Consider the following 17,511-nt stretch of genomic DNA (forward strand, 5'->3'; position numbering starts at 1 on the left):
TATCTCTGGAGATGGCTTTGCTTTTATGACCTGCCCTTTCTGTGCCTGTCATGTGTACCTGAAAGGTGTGTTCAGAGGCTGAAATTTCTGTTTAACCCCCTTGTGCCCTGCATCTCCTGAGCCTGGACTCCAGCATGGAGCAGGTTAAGAAAGAATGAGAGAGAAGCAGGCGGGGTGGAGCAGGGTCTCTGGGTGAGTGACCACAGGTGAGGTAGACAGGCAGTGGCTCTTTGGGGAGGCGCAGGGAGGCAGCAGTGCCGGGTGGGCTCATGATCCTCAGGAGAGGGTCAGTGTGTGATGAGGAGCTGGCTGCCTGTAGGTAGAAAACAAGCGGGTGGGTGTGCAGGTAGAGGAGGGAGAAGGGCAAGGAGTGGGGGGTATGCTAGAAGGGAAGGTGAGTGACAGCAAGCACGAAGGAGTGCAAGGAGGGCTCAAGAGCCCGGACTGGGGGAGCGAGCCCAGACGGGTTCTTGGGCAGGGGAAGTGGGTAAGGTGAGGATCGGAGGGTGTGTGGAGGGCAGGGGATGTTTAGGAGGGGAAGTGGGCAGGTGGCCGGGCAGGGTTCGGCAGGTGAGCGTTCCGAGGAAGTGGGCGCGGGGCTGGAGGAGGGTCAGCGGGCGGGGTGCGGCGGGGAAGCGGGCACGGGGCTGGGCTTGAGGCTGGAGCCGAGGGGGTGCCCCGCGGTCCGGGCGGGGCCGCCTCCCGCCCCCGGGGCAGCCCAGGGGCCGCGGTTCCCGGTAGGGCGGCGAGGGGCGGGCGGGAGCCGGCCCCGATAAAGGGCCGGGCGGCGGCCGGCGCAGGCAGAGCGGAGCGGCGGCGGCAGAGATGGGGATGCTCAGCTTGCCCGGCTTTCTGTCCTGCGGGAAGAAGAAGGTGAGACGGCGAGGGGTGGCTGGTCGGGGGCACCCAGGCAGGCATGGGAGAATGCAGGCAGGTGTGGGGGCACACCTGAGCAGGGTGCGGGTCCGTGGGCAGCTATAGGAGCGCTGGGCAGATATGAAGTTGTCCGGGTAGATGAGATCCAGACAGATGTGGGAATATAAGGGCACGGTGGTAGGTAACGTGAGATGAGCTAGGATGAGCACCTGGGCATGAGTGAAATGCATTAGGACAGGAGTTTTTTAAAGTGGATGTACAAGTATGTGCTGGTGTGAACATCTAACAGGTATGTGGGCATCTGGCCTTGTGCCGGTGGAACAGAGTTCAGGAATTCCCTGGAGGTGCTGCCCCCACGAGCTGACAGCAGAGAGGATTCAGGTAGGAGAAGTAGGGCAAAACTGACCATGAACGTGTTTGGGTTCTCTGGGGGGACCCTCTCTCACAGATCTGTGCTGACCTGCCAGGAATTGGCTGGACTAGCAGCCCACCTGGCTCTGCCCACCCTGTCTAGCTGCCCTGCCCAGCAATGCCAGGGTGCTGCCCTGGACAGAGAAATGTGGATATGACTGTCCTGCTTGCCTGTGGGGTGATCACAAGCCTCGCCTCTTCTCTTCCAAGGACTTCAGTTTGTCACATGAAAAAGATTCCCACTCCAGTGATGGCGATGAGAACAAGGAGCGTGGCAACTGGTCAAGCAAAGCCGACTACCTGCTCTCCATGGTGGGCTACGCCGTGGGCCTGGGCAACGTCTGGCGCTTTCCCTACCTCACCTACCAGAATGGCGGAGGTACCTGTGCTGGATGGCAATGTCGGGTGGGCAGGCCTTGCTGTCCCCAAGGGAGGGGAGGACAAGCTCCAAGGGTCAGCCCTGAGGCTGGGAACAGTTTCTCAAAGCTGGATGTGAGAATCACCCTGAGAACTGGGGTAGTGCCTGCTGATGGGAAAGGGAAAAGGAGCAAGAGACATCTATGTGCTTTTTGAGTACCAGCTGAGGAGGGAAATAGTATTTAGTTTTAACTGCTTGATTCCACCTGAGGGTTCCAGAACTCTTCTGATTTGCTCACAACCAGCATGCACCTTTCTGTCAATGTGCCAATATCCTCTGCGTACCTAAATAACTATTGTCCTTCCCCAGAGCTTACCTCCCTGGTATGTTATAGAGAACAGTTGAATCCTTTCTGCACCTTTGTTTTGCCATGCAAACAAGCTAAGCTGGAATAATTATCCAGGCTCAATAATTATCCCAATCAGATACTTGGGATGTGTGAGGCAGAGAGAGCCTCTATCTGCTTACAAAATGAAATAGTGGCAAAGCCAAATGGAGGCACTGGCTTCCCTGGCTGATATTCCAGAGCTTTATCTACTTGCCAGGCTACCACTGGTAATTAAAGAGAGCATAAATGCCAAGTAACTGCAGAGAACTTACCTGAGTGTACCTATTTGCTCTAACAGTCGTTGAAGTAAAATTCTGGACTGTAAATGCAGCACAGCCCATAGACCTGTGCTTGTGGAACATAAGGAGGCAGTCTCAGTACAGAAGTTTTATTGGAGTGAGCTTGGCCAGGTTGCGTTTTGTTGAAGAAACTTGTGAAAACAAAATAAGTTGTGACACCAGCCTTGTACTAGACCTTTTCCCTTATCTGCTGTAGCAGAAAACCTTGCATTTAAAGCATATTTGTGCTGCTGCTTGCATCCTTCTCTGTGCTCCTTGCCCGTGATTGATAAAGACAGCTGTTACATCCTTGTTTTGAAACACAGGAGTAATCCAGTTAATACAGTGGGCCAATTTACTTCCTGAAATTACATCAGGTATTTGCAGCTCCTTGCACAACTGGGTCCTTGGCTGCTTTAAATTCTCTGAGAGTGAGGAGGACAGATTTCCACAGGGACATTGGGTGGTGTTTATGAAACTTGTGCTCTCACTTTTCCCATCTTCTGTGAACACACAAAGAAGTACCAGTTCCTTTCACAGAACAGGACGCTCAATGATATCGGGTTAACCTACACTTTAAAATGGACTTGAACAAGAGCCACACTGAGATGCTGTTTGACACAGGACTCGGCCAGCCATAGAAAATAACTTTCATGCTTTGATGTCCAGTAGCTGCTCGAACAGGGCAGTTGCAAACCACAGCTAAGTACGTAAAGGAATGGTTCTGATCCTTTTAAAAGCTGGAAGACTAAATAGAAATAGACAAGGCTGACGGTGGCTACAGCTGAACAGTGTTTGTATAAGAGTGTTGTATCTTCAGTAGTTTCTGTAAAATTTTTTAATTTCTATAAGGGAAACCTTCCTTTGTAAATCAGCAGTTCTCATGACTGTGTCTCTTCATTGCAGGTACTACTTAGTCTTATAGAAAATGGGATTTAGAAACAAATCTCTCTATTCTGAAAAAAACCCTATAGTGGGATATTTGAGGAGGAGAAAAAGGGAGGAGTATAAAATGTGATAAAATGGTGGTGAATACTGAAAAATCATTTTCTTTGTGTGTGTGATTTTGGTTTTTCCCCCTTCTCTCCCCTCAGGTGCTTTTCTGATCCCCTACAGCCTGATGTTGGCATTAGCTGGTTTGCCTCTATTTTTCATGGAATGTTCCCTTGGGCAGTTTGCCAGTCTAGGGCCTATTTCCATCTGGAGAGTACTACCATTGTTTCAAGGTTGGTTTTGTTATGATAGATAACTTAGATAACTTTTATTCTCGTAACAATCTGATGTGAATTAATGATTTCTTCACAAAGTTACTAATTCCGAGATGCTGACTTTTGCGTAGTGACTATTCCCAGAGTTACAAGGTCAGTGTTATGTTCCCAGGTACCTACTTCCTTATTATAATAACCATATATTGATTAAAGGTTTCCCTGAAAAGGTAATTTGTGAGAGGTTTTATCAGTTATTCTCCTGGTGTTAAGCAGCACGTCACCCTCACTGCAGCCAAAAGAAGATGACCCTGTTTGCTGTCTGAGAGAAAACCTCAGTAAAACAACTGGTACTATGTGCAAGAGATCGAAAATAATTTTTAGAAGTTGAATTTGTCACTGTTTCTTTATGCTTCATGTCCAGCATAGCTTGCAAGGCAGTTCTGTGTTGGACAGACTAATTCTGTATTTGGCTGCCAGTGTTGGCATAGGCACAGGGCCTGGTCTGTATGCAATGCTGTGCTCACAGTCATCCAGAAACTGCCTTGGGAGTCATCTGCTGGTGTGATTAAATAGCCTAGACTCTGGCTTTGTAAGGTGAGGTGCTTCTTGAGATAAGAGAAACCCTTGTAGTCTGAAGTGGTAGTTTGCCTGTCTTTGAGAAGGTTTGCATTTCACGGGGAGATTTGTTTGGAAACAACTAACCATGTGCTTTACTCACTCCTATCCATCCCACTCCTGTACCATGAGTGTAAAGGACTATGCAATTGGTCTTGTTTGTTCTCTTTATCTACCAGAGGAATTAGTGTAGGAACAAGGAAGTTTCTTTCTGATGCAATAAGAATTCTGCTTGCTGCCTTCCATAGAAACTGGTTGCCACAACGTTTATTCTTTTGGTCATCTCTGTTCTGCAGCACAAGCAACCTTGCATGAGAGCAGTGTGTTTAACTTTAAGGCAAAAGTTTTTAAAGCAAGTCTTTCATATGTCTGTGAAGATGGAAACTTAAATATAGTGTGTAAGATGATTGGAACAGTTCGTCAGGCTTTCCCAAACTAGCAAAACAAAACTCATTTTAGCAAAGGGGAGAACAGGAGTATTAGCACAGATTTACTGTTCTGTGTTGCTGCTCATTTATTGTCAAAAACCTTTATTACAGTGGAATCTTTAAAATGGCTTGGGTAGTCCCAGTACAGTTTCTTTTATTTTACTAAGCTTCTCTCTGAACTGAGAGAGAACAAAATACTGAATTTCTCCTTTAGACTTGGACTTAGCAACGAGTCCAATTTTTTTATGGGCCTGATTAAAATTCTGTGTCAAATCCATCTTTGAGATGGTCAGTTTCGATCATATTTATCATTTCATGGCTTTACCCTTTTACTGTTTGCTCTTAAAAATAATTTAAAAACCAAACAGAAAATAACCTCAGCTTTTTCCCAGCTAGCCTTTTAAAAGTCAAGTAAAAGCCATTTGTTTGGGGTTTGATAGGTTGGGTTTGTTTGTTTTTGTGTTTTGTTTGTTTTTTTTTTTAAATCCTGGGTTTGGGATAGTTAAGACATTATGCCTTTCTCGTTCCTAGGAGTGGGCTTCACTATGGTCGTCATCTCAGCATTTGTGACAGTCTATTACAACGTTATCATTGCTTATGCACTCTACTATTTATTTGCCTCATTTCAAAAAGTGTTACCATGGTCAGAATGCTTTTCCTGGGCGGATGAATTCTGCAGCAAGACACGAATAGGTACCGTACTCAACAGATAAAATTTAATATTGCTGTTTTGGGAAATCTACAGAGAACTGGGCTGTAACCATCTCGATGGATCCTTTTTTCTCCTCTAAAATCTCAGGGTTTTTCTAGTACATACTGCATTTCCATTTCATCAGGCTTCATGGCAAACAAATACCTTCCTTCCATGAGACAAGTGTTACTGCTGTAGTTTCTATTGTTTTTTGGTTGGTTTTTTTTTTCATTGCCCCTTGCCTCCCCTGTGGCTATGGTAATCCTGAGCACCAGTGAGGCACTGGTTTCACACTTCATTAACTCTTTAGAAAGTATCTCCACACTATTGTTCTTGATGTTTGGCAACAGATGTAGGGCCAAACACTTGTTATCTCATCAGTTTCCATATCAGACCAGTTTAAGGCAAAAGGTGAAATTAGTGAGGTAATTAGTAGTTAGCAGCTGGAAATGTCTTGCCGGGTAACCTCTGAGATTATTAAAATAACAAGGACAGGATCTGGATGGATTACGTTGTTTACAATGTTAATGTAAACATAACCTAACCATATATCTCAAAATCTCTTCTAAGATTCATAGGTTTCATAAAATGAAATTAGGATGCTTGATGTAACAAAAAGTTGATGCTTGCTTATGGACAAAACTAAAAATATTTCAGTATAAAATTTGTAAGTGCTGGAGGAATATAACACTGAATTGAAGGAGCTGTCCTGAAATAGACTTCAAAGAGACTTTTCCAGTAAATGCTGATACGAATACTAATAAAATGTTCTTTAGGGTATGTACTGGCAAAAAATTCCCAAAGCCAAATAGTGCCCATTCCTCCCACACTCGTCCAAGGAAAGTGTTTAAAGAGCTCTAATAAGCCCTCTGTGGCAATAAGATGAAGTTGCTAGAAGATGATCTGTGTGTAATCTTGGTTTGGGACAAAGGTTTTCATAGAGTAACCAAAGCTACAAGCTTAACTATCTTCAGTTCTGATTTTTGCAAGTACTCTTGAGGATAAGTGAAACGTGGTAAGCACACCAGATTATTCGTGTTTTGATTTACAGTCAAGTAACAAAGTCACAGCTGCAAGTGATAGTTCAGATTTGTTTCTAAATGTGGTTAGTAGGCAAACTGAAGCTGTAACTTTAGAAAATTTATTTGTTATAACAGTGTTAGTGATTCCTTTTTCTTGCTTTCAGTAAATGACTGCAATACAACCTTACATGGAGAAATCATTCATGCAAACTACACGTTTGTCACAAGCAACAATCTCACGTGTATAAATGGCACTGTAAACTACAAACCAGTGCAATTTCCTAGTGAGCAATACTGGAAGTAAGTAAATATTTTAAAGAAATTGTTAAAAAAACTTTATTATGCATTGTGGTTTTGGATGTACCTTTTATTTTTGTCTTATTTTGGTGCCCAGAAAAAAATCTACTCAAGGGTTGGGGGCATGTAAATTGGTAGAAAGGAGACTTTAAATTTAATTGATAAATCTGGCCCTTATTAAAAAAAACACATGTGGAAAGAGAAGTGAGTGAGTCAACCTACAGCAAACTGAAAAATATTGCAGTTTAAAGAAGTATTATTCTAGGGAGTCCTGATAGAGACTACTTAGCATCTTTATATATAGCATATACTTTTTTTCACAGGAGTTACTGTGCAAAATATATTCACCTTATTCTGAATCTGGGCCTGTTGAGAAATTGCCATTTCTTTAGCCCCATGGTTTCAATTCGTCTCCTGTTCCCTGGGTTCCTGGAAGCTGTTTCATATGGGCTCTTTTCTTGCTGTCAGAATTTCACAATTAGCACAGAAGAGCTGTGGTGGGCCTTGTGGGTGATGCATGAAGAGCTGAGAGCTGGTAAGGGGGAAACCACAGTTAAATAGTCAGTTTTTCAATGCCAATCATGCAATTCTACCTGCACGCTCCTGAAAGAGGATGCAGTGTCTAGTAACACCAGCAGACACCAGCACCAGCTCACTTTCTTCCAAGAAGTAGCTGAAAAGGAGATGTGTGTGCTGCTGTCACCCTCTTCTCATGGGAGCACTCTGTGCTTTCAGTAAAGTGGCTCTTCAGCGCTCGAGTGGGCTGGATGAGACTGGCAACATCGTGTGGTACCTGGCTCTCTGCCTCCTCCTGTCCTGGATGATTGTTGCAGCTGCATTGTTCAAAGGAATAAAATCTTCTGGAAAGGTACGTTGGAAGAGGAAGGAGCAGACTTTTTGCCTGATCCTGTCCCTTCGGACTCAGGGAAGGTTAGCACAAGGCAGGATGCAGTCCTAACCCACCACCCTCTGCTGGACTCAGCTTTCCTCCTTCTCCTTGGCTTCATAACTGTTACATAAAATATGAGTAAGGTGCTGATTACACTGGCATTACTTAACACGTGGGCCTCAACTCCAGCAGGGCTGCCCTGTATTTAGGGATGTTGCTGTCATGCCGGTGATTCCAGCTGCGTTTTGGCAGTCACCTGGGCTGTGTGATGGATGTGTGCATGTGACAGCACACGCCCTGGGAACACCCGATGATTATTTGCACCTCCAGTGTAGTTGAGAGGTTTGGACGATACAGGTCAGGTCCTGCTAACAGATGTGCATGTGCAGCTTCCTGCCCCATTGTGAAACGTTGTTTGTTTTCAAGAACTAAAGCTGTTTTTAGGGACCGGGTTCATTGATATTTGTTTCAGACTATGGCTCTGCTGAGGTCCCATCCCCATGTGCTGGAGCACAGCTGCCTGGGCTTTTCCTTGCACTATGTTGACTTCAGGCAGGATGAATTTCATTCTTCCCTGCCTAAGGCCTTTTTCTGGTTTACTTCCTTCCTTTCCATACTCCTTTCTCACCTCCACATTGCATCTCTGTCGTTTACTTCTTCATTCTCAAATGCCTTCATTCATTCTTTCACCTTTTCTGCACTGACCTTTTTTTGTTTCCTTCTCTCATTGTGCCTTTCCATGGTTCCTTGCTGCCTGCCCTTCTCTCCTCAGGCTGATGTTTTCTCCTGTTTTTCTTTATATTTGGAATTTTTGCCCTCTGTCTCAGCACTTTGGGGTGGAGTATCTGTGCTTTACCGGCCACATGGCTCCTCTTAATCTCACGTTCTTTGGGTGCCTAGTTGATTATTCCTCTTGTCACTTCTCTTCAGGCACGAAAGTAAGCCTCTCTGGGGAGTAAGGTAATACTCAGAAGAATCTAGCTGAGCAGGAACAAGGCAAAGATGAAAAGCAGAAAGAATTGTCTATTCCAGGAAAACATGAAGGAAGTCTTCTGAAATGGCAGACTCACCACATGATGGTGCAATGCTATAGCTTGGTGTAACAAGCAGTACTGGGTCAATTATCTGTCTGCATAACACTGAAACTAAGACTCAAGAAACAAGAGTATTGTTGCATGTAGCCTGTGTGACAATAGCCTTGCTGCTGGCGTGGATCCCATCACTCTAGACAAACAACAGAATGAGTCCATGTCTGAAAGAACCTAAAAGTACAAAGTACTTGTTCTCAGTAAAGAAAGCATTCAGAATGGTGATTATTTTTTTTTAATTTTTTTTTTTTCTTTTTTTTTTTTTTTTTTTTTTTTAGGGAGGAGGGGGTGAGGGAGGCAGGGGAGTAGGTTTCAGTCTCATCAGGAGATAATTTCACACTGGTCACCTAATTTTCACTAGCTTTCAGTTTTACCTTTCTAGAAGCATTACTTAGCAAGAGGCCTCTGGGGTAGTTGAGTCCAGACCTTGCTACAGCAGTAAATAATGTCAGAAAAACACATTTCTGAAACTGGTAAAGTGCTATCTGAAAAGTGGATATGTGGCTTGGGCCTTCTGCTTCTGCTGGAATGCAGCTCAAGAACCGGCTAAGCCAGATGGTTTGGTGGTTGGCATGTGTTCACTTCCGTGGTTGCCTGTTTTTTTCTTTTGTACCAGCAGACCTTAGCTTAAAACCTGTCCATTCCTCCTCCACAGAGGTCTATGCATCCCCTCATTCCTAAGGTTTGTCCCTGCCCGTCTTTCTGCAGGTTGTCTACTTTACTGCGCTCTTCCCATACGTCATCCTGCTCATCTTGCTGGTGAGAGGTGCCACTCTGGAAGGTTCTATGGATGGCATTCAATACTACATTGGGAGACAGTCCAACTTCACCAAGCTGATGGAGGCAGAGGTGAGAGGTAGCGTCAGCCCCAGAAGTGTGACACACTTCCGTGGTTCTGTGGGCTTGCTGCTTGCAGAGCAACTTATTTTTTATCGAGTCAGATGCTTCTTCATGTCCTGCCCTGTATTTTGTATGGCCTAAGAAGTCCTAGCTCCTCTATTCTAGCTACTCTCAATTTAAAAGATAGTCACCCTCTTCCCACTTCCCTGCTGCACCAGACAGTGACAACAACTATGATATTGCCTCTCATCAGCTCTGGGTGGTCATGCTGGAGTTTCATCTCAGCAAGGCCTGCTGAGAAAGTCCTTGCTGATAATTTTAAGGGACTTTATCAGAAGGCTGAAGGGATCCCCGAGTTTGAAATTCAGGCTGTGCCTCGCCCAAGAAATTAGCTTGGGTAATTAGGTGCACCAGGAAGGGCACCTTGTGCAAAGAAAGCCCAGGCTTCTTTTGTTCTGGCTTATGCCAATATTTATTTCAGTTTTATCAAAAGCAGACATTAAGTGTGATGTTTATTTGTGGTATTTATTTGTGGCTTGGCACTAACTAAGGGGCTGCAGCAGAGGCAGAAGTGGTTTGTTTGGGTCATGGTGTGAGGAACACGAGTGGGAGAGTACATAGAAGTTCTCACTCCTGCAGGGCAGTCCTGGTTTTCTTTATTTGTTGGCCCTGTGACAGGATTCATATCTCAACAACCCTCATATGTGAACAAATTGAATCTCTTCTTTAGGGTTTGCCAGTCCAATAATATTTAAGTATTTGGCAACATACTTGGAATGTGACCTTTGGAGACAAGATACTGTTTGTGTTTGAGACTTCAAGGTCACCAGTGGACTATATCCCACCTACCCTAAAATTCATATGAAGTAGATTTAGGCTAAGTGAAAAAAAATACCCTTGAGCTTCAACAGAGGGCAGACTTGAATATTTATTGTACGTACTCTTCGTTATAGAGTAATTCTCCTGTTCTTATTTTTGGTAGGTTTGGAAAGATGCAGCCACCCAGATATTTTATTCCCTGTCTGTGGCATGGGGTGGGCTTGTTGCGTTGTCTTCGTACAATAGGTTCAACAACAACTGCTACTTGGATGCTATTTTAGTTTGTGTAACCAACTGTGCCACCAGCGTGTTTGCTGGGTTTGCAGTGTTCTCCATCCTGGGACACATGGCATTCGTGTCCGAGAGACCCGTCTCCGAGGTTGTGAACTCAGGTAGGCAGACTGTCACACTGGTGGTATCGGGACTTGCATTGACCAAAGCATGGCAATAATATCCTTCTTTCTACTACTTTCCAGGATTTAATCTTGCATTTGTAGCCTACCCAGAGGCTCTCTCCAAGTTACCAGTTTCTCCTCTGTGGTCCTTTTTGTTTTTCTTCATGCTTCTGCTCTTGGGCCTTGACTCCCAGTTTGCCACCATAGGTGAGTGGTGTTTTAAGTGACTCATGGCTTTTCAAATAACCATCGCCTTTTTTAATTATGCTGCTCAAACTCCCCACTTCTTTCTTTGCAGAAACACTTACAACAACCATTCAGGATTTTTATCCCAAAGTGATGAAAAAATTAAGAATCCCTGTAACCATTGGTGTGTGCTTACTACTCTTTCTTCTTGGGCTTGTTTGTGTTACTCAGGTAAGACATGAAATTATTTTTTGGTAGTGATTTTAGTTATGCTGCAAGTGATGGACTCAAATCAAAATACCCTTTCCAACTGTTCCTGCCTTCGTGGATCAATCTTAGAGACTTGAATTCTGCCAGTGTGCCTGGGCACACAAATAAGAAATTTCCAGAGGAAAGCTTGGAGAACCTAAGGTTTTCTGTGATTGTTGAACTGAGACATGCTTTTAAATACAAGGCCTGTGCAGAGCCTGTGAACCATCAACGTGATTTATCGTTCATCAGTTCAGGAGTTTGTGTAATCACAAGTATATGCACACAGTGTGTCCACAGCACTGTGGGTACTGCTGATAAATGTCAATGGGATCTCTTTGTTCAGAACTGACTACCAAACAGGACAGGAATTGAGAAATGGCCTATTCAAGTCATAAAAACCCATTAGCTCACAGGCATCTGTAGGTTGTATGGTTACTTCTCCTGTGTGTGTATATATATAAATACACATACAGAAAAGGAATTTTAAGTATAGTGTGTAAAATTTTTTGAGGCAATTGCTTTTAAGGCTACAAGGGTTCACTGTAATTATTCCATCTTTATGTGTGTAATTAGATTGACAATACAAAGACAGTAATTGTGGTAAACAGTCACTTTTATGGTCAAGCAAAGTATGTTCGTCATAAAACCCGGTGGCAGGGAAGCTTGCAAGGGACTTAGTACCCAAGAGTGTGAAATGGCTTAAAGCTTGTTTCCTTTGCTGTGATCCTGTTATTGCATGCTGGTGTTTAAAGCTGTGTTTAACCCACATGGAGAACTTGTGCATGTGGGAGTACAGAAGCCCCCCAGAACTTGTAACTGGTATAGCTATTGCTGTGGCTCAGTATTAAAACTTCAGCACCAGCTTTATTACTGTAAGCTCTGAGTTTAAATTTTGCTTTCAGCTCTTTACATATACTCTGCATGTACATCTGTCTTGGTTTTGGTATTTTGTCAGATGTGCCTTTCAACTTTATGTTTGAGTATTCAAACAAAATACATATTCACAAATGTGTATTTAACCTGAAGTACTAGGAATTTAAAAAACTTGGAGTGGTGATCACTTAAACTGCCTTGAACAAATACACTTTATTTTATTTGCACAAATGTGTTACTACTCAAATTTTAACCTCTAATGTTTGTTTTACAGGCAGGAATTTACTGGGTTAACCTAATAGATCATTTTTGTGCTGGATGGGGAATCCTTATTTCGGCTGTCCTGGAGATAGTAGGCATTGTCTACATTTATGGTAAATTACTTACATTGAACATCCATAATTTGACTAAGGAATTCCAGGCATAGTGTATATCATAGAACCACAGCATGGTTTGGGTTGGAAGGGACCTTAAAGATCATCTTGTTCCACTCCCCCTGCCACAGGCAGGGACACCTTCAACTAGACCAGCTTGCTCAAAGCTTCATCCAACCTGGCCTTGAACACTGCCAGGAATATTGTCTGTTAATTACTGCAGTAAATTATTTATAACTTAACTGTCAGAAAAGCTTTAACAGTTACCACAGAACTGGAGAAACTGTCCTTGATCATTGTCTTTTTTCTTTTGAGTAACTACACCCGCAAGGGAGGCACCTGCTTTACAATGTGCCCTGTGATTGTCTCTCAACAGGAGGAAACAGGTTCATTGAAGACATCGAAATGATGATTGGAAAGAAGAGCCGTTTGTTTTGGCTGTGGTGGAGAATGTGCTGGTTTTTCGTTACTCCTGTTCTGTTAGCGGTGAGTGCAGATGACTGGATTGTGTTAGTGTGACAGAACTTAGTAATTTGATATTGAAGAGGTTTCCACGTGAAGGTTCAGGGCTGAATATAAAGACAGGGTAGGACTGTGGCAGTGAAGGAAATACTGTCTCTGCTTTCTGATACATTCTCCCCTCCTTGGATCCTTTCTTAGAAGGGGCTGGAGGTTTAGATCAGTTGCTAGTGAGCTGGGTCTACACTCCCAAGGACTAAGAGAGCAACCAGATCATTTGTCTTGGCAGATAGATTATCTTAATTTTAGACTAAGAAAATGTTTTGAAAACTTGGATTTTTCCCTTTAGAGGGAAATCCCATTTTTGGAACAGATTCCTGGCTTGGATCCTTGGATATCCATTTGTTCTCCTGTCTAACTGAGACCTATTTATGTTGTGTCACATGTCTCAGTTTTTCATTAGTCTTGTAGTCCCAATTGTGATGTGATAGTGGATTATGTTAGTGTGAGAGAATTTATTGATATCCCAAATCCAGGAAGAGTGGTACGTTTCTCTGACCAGCACATTACCTTTCATACGTCCAGACAACAATTTAGAAAATGCTACTTAAAAATATCTGATTTCTGCAGCAATATTTGCCAACTTCTAATCTTAGATTCTTTCCTGTATTCCCATAAATAACTGAACATGGGAACACACAAAACATATGGAGAAAGGTACTGGGCTCATCCAACAGCAGATGTATTATCCAACATAAGATTTCAAGAGGTAAAGTTGTGTTTAAACATAGATGTACTTAGTGTTTGGGTGTGCATCAGTGTCGTCTTTCAGTCCTGCCCTTTGTACTTGCTGTTTGGCTGTAACTGAACACCAAATCCTGCACAACCGTTCTCGCACTCAGAAAGCAAAATTGAACCATGCACAAGTTGTATACAGCACTTTTTGGAACCAACTTGAAAACAGATTGCAAGTTCAAGGTTGCTAGAAATCTGCTTTTATCTCTTATTCTTTTCACCACTTTTTATAGGCTATTTTGATCTGGTCTTTGGTCACATTTTCACGTCCTTTTTATGGCTCAGTGCCATATCCAACCTGGGGAACTGCTGTTGGCTGGTGCATGATCATCTTCTGCGTCATCTGGATTCCCATTGTTGCTATTGTAAAAATAGTTAAAGCTGAAGGAACCCTTTATGAGGTAAGGGGGCAAAAAACCATGTCATAGCCTCAAATCTTAATTTCTTTGGCATTATCAGGACTACCTGTGCTTTTTTTTTTTTTTCCTCCAACACATTTACTACTTTGTCGTGTCTGTTAATTGGATTTTTAGACCAACACATGCCTCTGGTAGTTGCATCAGAGGCAAATTTACTGTGCTCTGATTAGAAGATAAAGTCTGATTCTCTGGGAGGGCATACACACATTCAAGAGTGATTTTCATGGGTTCTGAGTTATTTCAGCTGCTTTAAATTCTCTGGAGAATTTTTATTGCTTTATATCCCCATATAATTTTCCTGAGTTTTACATCCCATTCCTCATAGAAACAAGCAAGTGCCAGATCTGAGGTTTGTTGCACTTGCCAAGCTTTGCCAAACAGTCCTGTTGGTCACAGCTTTCTCTGTTTTTTCACTTCAGTATCCAGAATCCACTGGCCCCAAAGATGTTTGGAAAGATTCTAAACACCTTTGTTGATTTGCCATTTGTTGAGTTGCGGTGCACACCTAGAGTTACAGCTTTACTGAATTTTAACAGTAGCCTGGACTAAAGCTGTGCTTTGGTTTTGCTTTCCAGCGCATTGTAAACTGCTGCCGGCCTGCAGCAAACTGGGGCCCCTACCTGGAACGTCACCGAGGAGAACGATACAGCCATATGGTAGATCCCAAAAAGGAAAAGGAACACGAGATTCCTACTGTGTTTGGCTTAATATACACACATTAATGAGATAGCTGTTTGGATGACAATTTTTTAATGTATTATATGAGTTTTCTCTTTTAATATTAGAAAGGGACAATGCAAAAAAAAAATTAATAAAAAGAAAAAAAGCAAATCAACCCCCTGCCCTTCAAAATCCAGTCCCCAAATAAAAGTGAGCCATATTATTTATTTTTAGGGCTTTAGTCTTTGGGGAAGAACAGGTAAATTAGGCACTGAAATCTCACCAGATATCTAGGTTGAGAGGGCAGGATAATACATTGCAGGCTCCCCCCAGGCTGCTGGACTGGGCAGGCTTAACCCCACCCAACTTGTATCCAGCTGGACTGCAGATACGGGTGTGGAAGAGAGTAAAGACACATTGAGGCACTCCTCAGCTACAGAAATTTGAGCCCAAAGGTGCTGTGCATGTGTGCCCTGACCTGCAGTTACTGCCTTCTGCTGTGCTCTGCCATCCACAGTGGTGTGTGGTCAGCAGAGGTGAACTGTTGTGCTGCTGCCTGGCACTGTAGCTCAGGGAACACAACTTTTCTCTAAGCCTTGCTCAGTGTGCTGTGAGGCTGCTCAGGATTTGATGTTGAGTACTATGTGTGTTTGTGTGTGTGTGTGTTTGTTGTCTAAAGAAATATAAATATTGAGTGGCAAAAGATTTCCATCATGGGAAATAAGACTTCAACGTGGTGAAAAGCAGGCTGCTTTCTATCTGTCATTATTTCTCTTGGCATCCCCAAAGAGCCATCTTTTGTTGTCATGCCCTGTTCTTAGCATTCATTTGTCTGTAATTAAAAAATGCTGTACTTCCATATTCTGTCATTGGGATCTGCAGAATGAAAGAGTAACCACTGAGTTCTGGTGTGTCTGCTCTCCTACTCTCACCAAAGCTTTACGTATCAGTTTGTTTTCTGCATCTTTCACTCAGATTTGGGGTTTCCCTTCCAAAGGAGACCCAAAGGGCTTTTTTAAAGATTCAAACAGTGTTATCAGTGTTGTGATAGGGACAAAATAAGCAGAACTTCACTTAAAGTGGAAGTTATAACTGCATTGTAGTGTGGTTACTCCAAAATTTGCTAAAATCACAAGATTAATATAAAGTTATGAAGTTTGTAATAGAGTTAGGAAAACAGACTTGGGCATCTACCTAGGCAGGACGGTGTTAGGTTAAGAGAACCTAACTTCACTTGTAATACAAGTGAATTCCTGATAAAGGGAAAAAACCCCTTAGAATAGAATAAACACATTTGGTGTGCTGAGGAATCTCTCTCTTACTGTGATAATTGTTCCTTGGGAACAATGCAGCAGGGTATGTAGCTGTCACTTCCTCTCAGGGCTTTGTCACTTTTTCTGGACATGAAAGAGTGTGCATAGTGGCTTGTTGCCCAAGCTGTGTACCTTGGTGTATGTTTTATACTGGTACTTTTTGTGATAAATCAACACTTTATGGCAAATGAAATGTGATTTCCTGTTTTTAATCATTTTGGAGCTGGCAAATAAAATGTGATTTTCTGTTTTTAATGAGTTTGGATCTGGACACTTTTGGCATTTTTTCTGGAGTTGGTGGGGAGCCGTTGGGAGGAAGGGAACTGCCACCAGTGCTTCTATGATCCTAAGCCTTTGAGAGGTCGAACTGGAAAGATTCAATCTCCAGGAAGTCTTTCCCTATAGAAGTGCAGTAGTCCTGTTTTGGAGAGGGCTGAGAAAATACAGAAAGTAATTGAGTGAGAATTTATAAAGGACTGTGGGATTAGTGCTGTGGGATTAGAAGCTGGAGAAGAGGACCCTTTTCCTGCACTCCAACTGCTCTAGGATCACGGTTTAGCCACAAACCAGCAGAAAAGGGTGCTGTCACTAGGCTGGAGAGGCTGGGAGCAGGAGGGAGGCTGCGAAGCTGGAGTGTTCATCCTCCAGTGCACTATCCACTGGTGCTGATGCACCGAGCAACAGTTCATACCTGGGAAGGGACAGACTCAGGGACGAGAGAGAAATTAGTCAAATGAGTGAGACCACTGAGGTGGTGGGGAAGCAGACTGAACAGACCATCTTGAGAAAGAATTCAGGAAAATTTTTGCAAAAGAGGTGCTGAAAGCTAATACTAGCCATCTACTGCCCTGCAAGAAGCCCCTGTTGCTGCACACAGGACTCCCAAGAGGCTGCTTCTGCTCTGGATTTGTCTCATGGGCTTCTAGGAGTTGTTTTCCTGATGTTGCCCTACCAAAGCCTCCCAGAGGAGTGACAGCGATTTCTCAAGGGCCAGGGCTCTCGTTTTGGTGCTTCCTCCTTCCTCTGAGGTAAGAAAATACCCCAGTTCTGAAGGTAAGGTTGACTCTCCTGGCAGAGCTGGGATCCTTTTCTGTATGTGGATATCTGACATCTTCCTGGTTATATCCAGCTTCTGTTGTTCTCTTTGTGTGAGCTGATTCACTCATGTTGCTGACTGCTGGCATCTGCTGAAGAGTTTTAGAGAGTATTTCAGACCTGGCATTCGTATTCCTCATCAGAGCTGTGTTGGTTCTGGCCTAGCAGATAGGGTTGTTCAGTAGCCCCTGATGGTTCCATGAAGAAGTGGTGTCCCTCAGTGCTTCTGTGGACCCAGCAGACCTGGGTCACCTCACCCACCCAGACTGGTGGTACCCAACACTCTGGTATTTGTTGGGTTGAAACATCAACAGTCTCAACCAGTGCAGCATTCCTGCTAAGGGAGAGTGCTCTGTGCTGAGCAGGTGATTGAAATGCCTGGAATTTGTTTTTTATTACTTTGAGAGCAAAAAAGCAAATGATTCCACTTTGGATCGAGCTGAGCAGGAGTGAAAGGAAAACTCATGGAAAGAGAGGAGAAG

General features: G+C 43.5%; 1 protein-coding gene across 3 annotated transcripts; it reads left to right on the forward strand.

Annotated features, from left to right (window-relative positions):
* The first annotated feature begins 823 nt into the window (after nt 1–823).
* SLC6A14 (solute carrier family 6 member 14) lies at nt 824–14,831 on the forward strand. Of its 3 annotated transcripts, XM_050310240.1 has the most exons (15): nt 852–873; nt 1,166–1,257; nt 1,498–1,666; nt 3,406–3,537; nt 5,094–5,255; nt 6,440–6,575; nt 7,308–7,440; nt 9,258–9,398; nt 10,372–10,600; nt 10,685–10,810; nt 10,902–11,020; nt 12,189–12,288; nt 12,665–12,774; nt 13,776–13,943; nt 14,537–14,831. In XM_050310240.1, exons 2-15 carry the CDS (start codon nt 1,168–1,170, stop codon nt 14,681–14,683), a joined length of 1,962 nt encoding a protein of 653 aa, XP_050166197.1. In that variant the 5' UTR covers nt 852–873; nt 1,166–1,167; the 3' UTR covers nt 14,684–14,831. The 3 variants fall into 3 exon arrangements, with proteins under 3 accessions (XP_050166198.1, XP_050166197.1, XP_050166196.1); XM_050310241.1 differs by lacking the exon at nt 1,166–1,257 and having other exon boundaries at nt 824–873; XM_050310239.1 differs by lacking the exon at nt 852–873 and having other exon boundaries at nt 1,045–1,257.
* Nucleotides 14,832–17,511: the final 2,680 nt, after the last annotated feature.

The sequence above is a fragment of the Myiozetetes cayanensis genome, unplaced genomic scaffold, assembly GCF_022539395.1.
Source record: "Myiozetetes cayanensis isolate MyiCay16 unplaced genomic scaffold, myiCay2020 scf15, whole genome shotgun sequence".
In the NCBI taxonomy this organism is placed as follows: Eukaryota; Metazoa; Chordata; class Aves; order Passeriformes; family Tyrannidae; genus Myiozetetes; species Myiozetetes cayanensis.